The sequence below is a fragment of the Gadus chalcogrammus genome, chromosome 2 (assembly GCF_026213295.1).
Source record: "Gadus chalcogrammus isolate NIFS_2021 chromosome 2, NIFS_Gcha_1.0, whole genome shotgun sequence".
Classification (NCBI taxonomy): Eukaryota; Metazoa; Chordata; class Actinopteri; order Gadiformes; family Gadidae; genus Gadus; species Gadus chalcogrammus.
Window position 1 is genome coordinate 14,049,567 of NC_079413.1, and position 11,189 is coordinate 14,060,755.

At 46.5% G+C, this 11,189-nt stretch overlaps 1 protein-coding gene across 1 annotated transcript in view; it reads right to left on the bottom strand.

Annotated features, from left to right (window-relative positions):
- Positions 1-430: 430 nt before the first annotated feature.
- The window catches only part of stx1b (syntaxin 1B), a 27,494-nt gene continuing 16,735 nt past the window's right edge, over positions 431-11,189 (bottom strand). Inside the window, exons 2-7 of the mRNA XM_056606012.1 lie at positions 7,449-7,522; positions 5,533-5,641; positions 2,766-2,839; positions 1,316-1,453; positions 1,031-1,141; positions 431-511 (exon numbers count right to left, since the gene is read on the bottom strand). Coding sequence (XP_056461987.1) covers positions 431-511; positions 1,031-1,141; positions 1,316-1,453; positions 2,766-2,839; positions 5,533-5,641; positions 7,449-7,522 — 587 coding nt within the window. The remainder of the gene's footprint in view (positions 512-1,030; positions 1,142-1,315; positions 1,454-2,765; positions 2,840-5,532; positions 5,642-7,448; positions 7,523-11,189) is intronic.

Here is an 11,189-nt window from a genome sequence, read left to right on the forward strand (position 1 = left end):
TTGTATTCGTTATGTGTTTTAGTCAGCTAGAATGTGATGGCATTTTTATCATTTTTTTTCTATTTGTCTTTGTTTTTTTGAACCCCCACCCGGCCTCAGGGTACACCTCATCTATCCTCTTATCTGTCATCGTTGAGTTGTGTCTTCCTAGCTGACTGGCCATCCCTCTTGCATCTTTGTTTGTGTTGTTGCTGTTAATCGTCGTCTTTCTCTATTTTCTGCTGGCTGTCGGTCGGGTTGGTTGGTTGGTTGGTTGGTTGGTTGGTTGGTCGGTTGGTTTCGCTCAGTGGAGCGGGTTGGTCAGGCTCGGCAACGGTCGTCGAAGGGAGGGCGTGGGGGGGGGCTGGGAGGGTGGGGGTTAGTGGTTGGGTGGGTAGTTGGGAGGAGGGGCTGGTTTTGGGGGGGGGGGGGCAGGGCGTTAGAGGTTGTTCTAGAAGCCCAGCGTTCCGCCAATGGTTGACGCCAGGACCACGCCCAGGATGACGCAGCAGATGATGATCATGATCTTCTTCTGCAGAGGGGGACAGCAAGAGGGAGAGAGAGACAGGAAGTGGAAGAGAGAGACAGGAAGTGGAAGAGGGAGAGGGAAGAAGTGGAAGAAGGAGTCAGGAAGTGGAAGGGAGAGACAGGAAGTAGAAAAAGGAACAGGAAGTGGAATAAAGGGAAACAGGAGGTAGAAGAGAGGGAGAGGGAGAGAGAGGGAGAGAGAGGGAGAGAAGTGGAAGTGTGAAAAAAAAAGACTCTTGTCAGATAAATATAGATGGCCAAAGGGGTTTGAGGGGAATGGCCTTCGGCGTTGCGTCACCTTGCCTTTCTCTGTGACTGAAATGCTTTTACCGGGAAAATGAATAGAATTGAAGTGTTGCATACATATACGTTGACATTTTATGCTAGCTTGTACAGACAACTTTGGCAGAAAATTGCTGCGGCTTTTCTGAGACTACATCTCTCTACACTTTATTTATGTGTGTAAGTGTGTGTGTGTGTGTGTGTGTGTTTTTGGGTTTGTGAATGCACGTGTGTATGTTACCTTGCGCGCTTGGCTCTGGTATTTGACTGCCTTCTTGGTATCAGATACAGCTCGCTCTACGTAGTCCACGGAGTGTTCCACATTGTACTCAATTCTGTCAATCATCTCTCCCTGGGAAAGACATCACAAAGTAACTCAACACGGTGATTCCGTTTGAACAGTTTAACATGTAAATAATTGAGGTCAAAATTTAAAAATTCTTACTTGAAACAAAATAATTATTGCTGTCAAAGCAAACAAACATTTTTTCTGTTGATATACTTTTTTGTGTGCGGCCTTCCCTACCTGGCTCTCGACCAGCATGGCCATGTCCACGAACATGTCATGTAGCTCACGGATGCTGTTTTCCAGTTTGATGATCTCAGTGTGTCGGGTCTCGATCTCATTCAGAGCCTGCTTGGTCATCTGGGAGTCCATCTTGATCTGCGGGGGACGTTACGGGTTTCAAAGAGACTTTTGTGAACGAAATCATCGCCATTATCGCATGGACGTGAATCACCCGTCACTGTGATTTGTGTTTTATTTTGCAGGTGGGTTGTGGAATTAGAATGGGTGTTGATCGACCTCACAAGAGGTCAGCCCACTTGGTGTTCCAAGTAACCAAGTTTACCTGTGACTTTAAAAAAATTATAAGGCTGTTGTTCAAAAGAACAACAGCATCACAAAACAGTGTAATTTAAGATGCAAACAGCATTGTTTGTAGGTGTACAAGCTATTGTAACACCTAACAAGAAGAATTTGCCACGCCTTTTAGTTATGGCCCTGTTGGTATTAGGTAGCTAGATAGTGTTGAGATTTAACGAACCAGATCACCTTAAGGCAAAACCTGCAACCAAGTTAATTAGAGTCTTCTGAAGAAGACTCTAATTAAGTTTAAGAAATCACTTAAACTTTTGCAAATGCTTAAAACTAACCCCAAATCCACATATATTTATAGACACATTCCAGTCTTCTTTTTCTGGGGGTGTTAGGATGCGTAGTCATCCTTTGGAATGCACCTAAACATAACTTACCTCATAAACCTACCTGAACAAATATCAAACAAAGTCAAAATAAAAACCACCGTCATGCCATTGACTAAAGCCAGCTCGAAGTCAACCCAGCTTTTGTCAATGGCACTACGTTTGCATAAACATGGCTCCAACGTAACCAGACATGTTTGACAAATTGAAAAGAGATTTCTTTCTTTTCCTCTTCGAAAGGTGCAGAATAGGGGCATGGGCCGTATTCACTTGATGTAACAGCGCACCTCATGGATGTTTTGCCTCCCTAATTTTAAAGTGTAAGTGAACCCAATGTTTCAGTTCAAATTGGAACTGATCACTACAAGATATTGTAATGCTGAGGTACTTTATTTTAAGCGAGTACAGTCGTTGTGAATGAGCGTTGATATCAACGATGTTGTATATGAAACACGCATGTTGGAAGTGTCCGAGGAGATTAACCCTCTCTCGAATGGGGCCAAAATAATCGACCCCTGCCCACACGGAGCTCCACGAACCCACACACTTCGCCACTCGTGTCCCTTTCATTGTGAGAAACAGAGGATTTTACACTCTGTTTTCTCTTAATGACGATGTGGTAACTTAAAAGGTGGATTACCGTCATGTATAAAAAAACGAAAAGATTTTGGGTTCACCTCCCCTTTAAAAAGAGCCGATAGGGATGCAAACCAGCGCCAGTTCAAAGTGACCCAGATACAGAGCAGAGCTCAGGTCTCAGGTGCGGAGCTTACATCATCCGTGAAGATGGCCAGCTTGCCACTCTCCAACATATCCTCCAGTTCCTCATTGGTGGTGGTTCGCCCAGCTGAGGAACACACGCGCACATGCACCCGCGCGCACACATGCACAGGCAGAGACGCATGCACACACACGTACACACACACACACACACACACACACACACACACACACACACACACACACACACACACACACACACACACACACACACACACACACACACACACACACACACACACACACACACACACACACACACACACAGTCGGGCATACATGCACGCCCACATAGAGACACGCGCACACACACGCGCACACACACACACACACACACACACACACACACACACATGAACACACATACAGACATACACAAACACAATAACACACACGCACATACAAAAACACACACACACACACACACACACACACACACACACACACAAACACACACACACACACACAAACAGCAAGACACAAGAGCCATACAGACATACAGATGCATGCATTCACACACACACACACACACACACACACACACACGCACGCACGCACGCACGCACGCACGCACGCACGCACGCACGCACGCACGCACGCACGCACGCACACACACACACACACACACACACACACACACACACACACACACACACGCACTCACACAAAGACACACACACACACACACACACACACACACACACACACACACACACACACACACACATAGAGACACACACACACACACACACACACACACACACACACACACACACACACACACACACACACACACACACACACACACGCATACACACACAGAAAAGTAGGGGTAGAGAGAAGGAAAGGAGCAAAAGTGGAGTACAAAGGAGAGTAGGTGAAATGGAGAGAGAAGGAGACAAGGGAGGGAGAGAGAGGGGGAGAGATAAATGGAAAGAGAGTGATGGAGAGAGAGAGCGAAAAAGAAAGAGAGAGTGAGAGAGAGAGAGAGAGAGAGAGAGAGAGAGAGAGAGAGAGGGAGAGAGAGAGAGAGAGAGAGAGAGAGAGAGAGAGAGAGAGAGAGAGAGAGAGAGAGAGAGAGAGAGAGAGAGAGAGAGAGAGACACTGATTAGTGATTGTGTTATTTATTGAGACATCCAGCATGTATCCTGTTAATTTAGCATACAGGATAGGATAACATAGAACTGTTAGCTTGGGCTATAAAAATAGCCCGATGCTGATATCAGGGCTAGCAGGCTAGTAACTAGCCTTCACTCTAGTCACTCCGGGTTCTCCTACTAGTATAGTGACCTAATTGTGTCGGGAGCCATTACTATCACACGCAGTGGTTTGTGATGTCCCAGCTGGGGCGTTGAACACGCATGTGTGGGTGTATAGATGTATATGCCCACATCATGTGTGTGTGTGTGCTTGCGTACATGCACGCATATCTCTGTGCGTGGTTTTGTGTGCGTGTACGTTTGTGGTTGGTGTGTGTCTGTGTATGTGTGTGGTTGGTGTGTGTGTGTGTGTGTGTATGTGTTTACGTATGTTTGTGTGTGTGCGGTGTGTGTTTGCTGAGGGGGTGTCAAGGGTGGATGTTTTGGTTTGACACGTAGGAGGATCCGGTGTATCTGGTTCTGTGTACGGTGCGCTCAGAGTCGCGTCTGACATCTGATCTGAGTGTTTGCAAGGCCACCGCCATTCACCCTCGCCATCCCCCTCATCTGGTGTATCGTCGGGCATCAATGCAAATGCGTGCCTGTGTATGTGGTTCTACAAACATGGGTCTGTGTGTGTGTGTGTGTTTGTATGTGTGTGTGTATCTGTGTGTGTTTGGGTGGTAAGGGGGGTGGGGGTATGTGTGCGAGGTCTGTATGATTGAAAGCGATGTGTGCGCCAATCACATAATGGAAGGAGGGGGAACTATGATCACGTGAGTGTGAGTGTTGGTGTGGGGGCGGGCGTGCATGCATTGGTGCGTGCCCCAGTGTGAATAGTGTCTGCCTTTGTGAAGGTCAGGGCTTAACTCACGGAGAAAATAGCCGCACCACTGCTGCAGTCTATGACTTCTTTGTGTGTTTTCATACACAGACACACACATTATGCACAAATAAATGCCTTATCCGAGGCTGAATCCGTGACTCTGTCTACCTGGTTTGCACGTGTGCGTATGTGTCCATGTGTGCGTATCTGGGTGTATATGCAGCTCATTTAATCAGATTTGCTTTTTATTTTGTGCATATATATACATTGTATGTATGTATATATATTGATATAGATGTTGGAAATGATTTCGATTGACATGAGGTGATTGAAAATAATTGATGAGGGCGCAGTATATCTAACTGGTAAGGAGCAGTGATTTTAGAGCAAACCAAAGAGATTGTAACTGCAGACTTTGGGATTGAATCTCTCCATGATTTTCAAGCTGTACGCTTCTTAAGTAGGTCTTTAGTGCTATCCGTGAAGCTGAACCCAGATCAGCCATAACCAGACCTTACCTTGCTAACACCAGGACCATTTCACAGAAAATCTGATGGACGGTGCATAATAACCCAAAATTTGTGTTCCCATTCCTGGTCTGGAGAATCAGAGCATGCTGGAATATGTAGTCATACGTCAGCACGTAACCTACCTCAAATCTCCTGTGTATAAAAGCATAAAAACTCAAAGGTAAAACCAGACACTGACTAAAAGCCGGCCCACGAAAGCTGTTTAAGGTTGTTATTTTCTAATTGGTGGAGGGGTTGCCGGGGAGTGATGTGGTGCTGTGACTCACTGATTTCCAGCTGCCTCTGGATGCGGTCCTTGCAACGGTCACGGTACTTGGACTGCGTGGTGTTGTACTCAGTCATCACCTCTACAAACTTACGCGACAGCGTCGAGTGCTGTGAGGGTACAAAGAGAGAAAGAGAGAGACAGAGACAGAGAGACAGAGAGAGACAGAGCATATGGGGAAGACAGAAAGAGAGAGAGAGAGAGAGAGGGGTGAAGTGCAGAGAAATTGGGGTATAGAGAAGGGAGGAAGTATGAGAGATGTATACATGAAACCATATGGAAGTGGTTAGAGATAGACAGAGTGAGAGAGAAAGAGGGAGAGACAAAGAATGAATGGAAAAGAGAGAGAGAGAGAGAAAACAGAGAAAGAGGCAGATAAAGAAGAAAAGGAAGGGCTGCCTGTTACACATCTGTTGCATGACTTTGACTTTGACATACCGACTTACTCTGTCTCTATGATGCATCGTTTTTCAAGCGTAATGTCAAAACCCCCAAATAAGCTGTCTGCTGAACAGTGCACACCTTATATCTTTATATTATGTTCGCCCCTACTGTGTGGCAACGAGATTCACTGCATCCTTCACATGACAGAGGTAATGTGAAGGGAGAGCTACAGCTGCGCGGGCCTAGCTGTGGGACAGCGCTGATGTATACATTGAGATCATGGGTGGTTTCAGCGGCATGTAAACAAGCGAGGCAGGCCAAGACGTGCTCGGATCAACAAACCGCCGGGCCACAGGCCTGCAACACAACGCTGATGAGGAACATTTGTGAAAGTAGAACACTATGCAAGTGTTTCACATTAAGAGGCCTCGCGTGCAAGTGAAATATGTTGTTACAATAAGAGTACAATAATTAACTATTAGTTAACATTAATGGAGGCAGTAATAAGTAACAACTAACAATTGTCAATAAACTGTTGATTAATAGTTAACTAATGTTCTAGTAATAATTTTCTAATGATCTCCATGGTAGCTGATCATTTATACATTATTTAATAGGGTTAAGGTTAACCCTAATGTATTAGTGAATTCCTTTACATACAAACCAATACCTTAGTTAACATAAACATCCCTAGTTAACATGAACACCATTAGTACCATCTGTAACTAACGCAAATTAATGGTTTATTATTGCAACCCTTGTAAAATGTTACCGGAAATATGAGCTGGATGAATAGACGTGAGAAGTGTATGTGAAATCTATGGTTGTGTGTGCGTGTGTTTGTGTGTCTGTGCATGTGTTTGTGTGTACACACACCTGTGTGTGTGTGTATGTGTGTGTGTGTGTGTGTGTGTGTGTGTGTGTGTGTGTGTGTGTGTGTGTGTGTGTGTGTGTGTGTTTGTGTCATGTGTGTTTTTGTGTGAAAGGGCTTGTAAATCTGTTTGTTATCTTATCATGTGTTCATTAGTGCACACACTGTATCCATATTGTGTGAGATCAGGGCCTGGCTGTCATATCCCAGTCATCTTGGCAGTCATTGTGCTGATACTGCAAAAGCCGAGCCACGCTGAAGTTCACATAACTGCCACTAGGTGGCAGCAGGAAACACATTGACAGTAGGTGGCAGCCAATGACAGAGCAGAATACTTCAGGGTCAAATCAAAAATGGCCGGCTGGATTCAAGATATTTTTACCAGCCAGATGGTTACGCGCATAATTAGGTATAAGGACCAATGACCTTGCGTATCTTCTGATTTACAATATTTAGAATTTTGATGGAACCAATAATAACTAATAAATATGTATTCAGTTATCATTATGCGGAAAGGGATGGTTTTTATAAATGTTGAGGTGTAATGGCGATTGGCCATTATTAATTATGGCATTGAATCAACATGCACAGGTCGTTTATAAATCGGTCGTTACTAACTAATGTGTGGGCGTGTCCAACATATGGCGAGGGGCGTGTTTTACCTGTGTCTTACGGATCCTCAGGTCTGCTGATGATCTGTTCAGTCCCTCCTCCTGCTCGATGCTCTGCTCGATGGCTGTGGGACACACACACGCAAGCACACACACGCACACACGCACACACGCACGCACGCACACGCAAGCACACACACACACACACACACACACACACACACACACACACACACACACACACACACACACACACACACACACACACACACACACACACACACACACACACACACACACACACACACATAAACATGGTCACATGTGTGTGTGAGGCTGAAGCCCCACCTCTTTACCCAGGCCTGTTTTCTGTTCTTGTTTTTGTTGCTCCTCTAAAGCACCTTTGGAGTTTTCGAAAGCGACATTATACTGTAAATCAAATTGATTATGATTATTATAATTATTATCATAATTATTATTGCGTTCAGCGCGTAAGGAAAGCACAAGCAGGAGTGAGCCGGGGGGGAAAATGAGACAACCAGCCGATTTTGACGCCCCTTCTTGTTACTGAAAGTGTATGTGTGTGTGTGCATGTGTGTGTGTGTGTGGGGGTGTGCGTGTGTGTGTGTGTGTGTGTGTGTGTGTGTGTGTGTGTGTGTGTGTGTGTGTGTGTGTGTGTGTGTGTGTGTGTACATTCAAATCCTAGCGCCACATGCAGGGTGTTTCACTTGAATCTTGCTCTTTAGTGTTCTATTTCGTTCCTCCATTCTTTCTCTGTCATTCTTTGTCTCTCCCTCTCTCTTACACTGTACTCTCTCTCTCTCTCTCCCTCTCTCCCTCTCTCTCTCTCTCTCTCTCTCTCTCTCTCTCTCTCTCTCTCTCTCTCTCTCTCTCTCTCTCTCTCTCTCTCTCTCCCTCGCTCTCCTTCTCACGCTCTGTTTTCCTGCTGCCTCTCTCTCCCGGGCATCACCAGCTTCCACACCGGCGCCTTTCCTGTCTCCCTATCAAAGGAGCTCTGATGTAACGGAGCAGAAAGCACATGATAGAGAGGGCTAGAGAGAGAGATTTGGAAAGGGTGGCATTGAGACCAATAGGGTAGGTAAATTAGAGAATAGCAGAATCCTTCTCGGCATTTCCCTCATTTTTTCATTCTCTCTCTCTCTCTCTCTCTCTCTCTCTCTCTCTCTCTCTCTCTCTCTCTCTCTCTCTCTCTCTCTCTCTCTCTCTCTCTCTCTCTCTCTCTCTCTGTCTCTCTCTGTCCCTCTCTCATTCTCTGTCTGCGTCTCCTCTCCTCTCCTCTCCACTCTTCTCCTCTCCTCTCTTCTCCTATCCTCTCCTCTCTTCTCATGTCCTCTCCTCTCCTCTCCTCTCCACTCTTCTCCTCTCCTCTCCTCTCCTATCCTCTCCTCTCCTCTCCTCTCCTCTCCTCTCCTCTCCTCTCCTCTCCTCTCCTCTCCTCTCCTCTCCTCTCCTCTCCTCTCCTCTCCTCTCCTCTCCTCTCCTCTCCCTTCTCCCATCTATATCTCTACTGTGTATGTTGCCAAGTCACAGGTAGAGAGTCTGAAATATAAATATACATCAGTGTGTGTGTTGGTGTGAAGTGGTTCCAGTTATTTTCGTCCGAGCCCGCCTACAGCGTGATCATCTCAGAATACACACAAACACACTGGCCCACGTAAAGCCGGCGGGTGGACTGAGGTGGGACGACCCAACGGTGGAACTCGTTCAGACGAGGAGGCGTCACATAGCATCGGCAACCCCCCTTCCACTCCCACCAGAAGCCTCACTCCTCTGGTGGTGAGAAGGGAGGTGACGGGGGAGGAGTTGAGAGAGGGGGATGGTAGGGGCGAGGGAGGAAGAGCACAGGATGGTAGGGGCCGGGAGACATGACGAGGAGAGGACAGGAGGCTGGAAGGGAGGAGAGGAGAGGGGATGGAGCGATGAGGAGAAAAGAGAGGGGGGGACACGGGGGGGAGGAGAGGAAGGGAATGGAAAAGCAGTAGAGGAGAGGAGAACAGGGGTGGAGGAGAGGGGAGGAAGGGGGAGAAAGAATTTCTCTGTACAGAAATGCACTGTCTCTGGTAGAAAAATATGTATGTCATTTAAAAATGACTAAATGTTACGTCCAATATTTATTCATATCTCAGTATTAATCAGGCACGTAGTCACTGCCATGCAGTTATATATAAGTAGAGAGAGCACAATGGGTCATGTGTTTCTTAGTGTCTAAGCAAAACATACGCTTGCATCACAGTGATTCACAGGGCAAATGGTGCCCCTTGGATCATTCAAGGGCACGTTGACCTTTCCGGTTTATAACGTGATAAAAACAGAGCATGGCACACAGTATTTCACAAAAGCTTCATAATATATATATATTTTTATTATTAACTATCCTTTTTGGAATTTAACTATCCATTTTGGAATTTGGGCCATATCGTTTCCCTGACGCCTTTCTATATTAATAGTCAATTAGGCACATAATACATCAGCTCTAATGCAATTCAACAAGGCTGAGTGAGGTCAGGGTGAAATAGAAATCGTGGCTGCATTGAAGGGCTGCATCCTGAGATTTTTCGGGCAGCCATTTTGGTCAAACTCTAAACCAATGCAGAGTGGGCGGGGCTAACACGCATGCTCATTCTCCTTACAGACACCTCTGTGGTCAGCACCAATGAGATCAGACAGAATGCTTGGCCAATAGCGTTGCATTCTAATCTAAAGCACACTCAATCTCTTATCGATGTCGCCCACTCTCCAATACATCATTGACCAATAGAACAGAAGAATGAATTACAATGTGCTGAACTGTGGTACAGAGAAGCGCTAGCATGCGCCTGACTTTGGCCGCTGACGGTAACATAACTCCCACACACCTTTTCATCAACCCGCCAGCCGCCCCCTTGGTATTATGGGATATACACTCTGAGGCTGCTATGTCTGAGGGAGGGGCTGTGTCGAATAACAGCGATCGCTTATATAATGCTTTTCAGTGTGTTGTGTCTGTAACAGCAATGTGTTTATGTGTGTCTGTGTGTCGCTGTGCTGAGCTCTGTGTGCTTGTGGATGTGTGTGCAGATTTGTGTGCGTGTCTCTTGCGAGTGACGTGCTCCTCTGGGACGTGCTTGCCTTCCTGGCTTCGGGCCCAGCTGCTCTCCACTGAATCCTATGATGACTCAGCAAGTATCAGCCAGCTCTGACGGAGTGAGTGTGTGTGTGTGTGTGTGTGTGTGTGTGTGTGTGTGTGTGTGTGTGTGTGTGTGTGTGTGTGTGTGTGTGTGTGTGTGTGTGTGTGTGTGTGTGTGGGGGGAAAGTGTTATGGTTATGTGTTTGCGTCTTTGAGTGTGCTGTATGACAAGGGCATAGTGGGGCAGTGTGTTTGTTTGTGTGTGTGTGTGTGTGTGTGTGTGTGTGTGTGTGTGTGTGTGTGTGTGTGTGTGTGTGTGTGTGTGTGTGTGTGTGTGTGTGTGTGTGTGTGTGTGCGTGCGTGTGTGTGTGTGTGTGTGTGTGTGCGTGTGTGTGTGTGTGTGTGTGTGTGTGTGTGGGGGGGGTGGTCCCGGTACACAGCCATCTTAAACAAGGCTTCATTAGCTTCTCAGTAAATATCAATAGTGCATCAGGGCTGCTTGAGAGATACATTGATCTGAGCTCGGAACACTGGCTGCAGCCTGACGCATTGTCTCACCCACTGGCTGGCCGGTGGGTCTGTCTGCCTGCTTCCCTTCCTGTCTGTTTACTCACCTGCCTGCTGTCCATCTGTCCATCTCTCTCTCTCTCTCTCTCTCTCTCTCT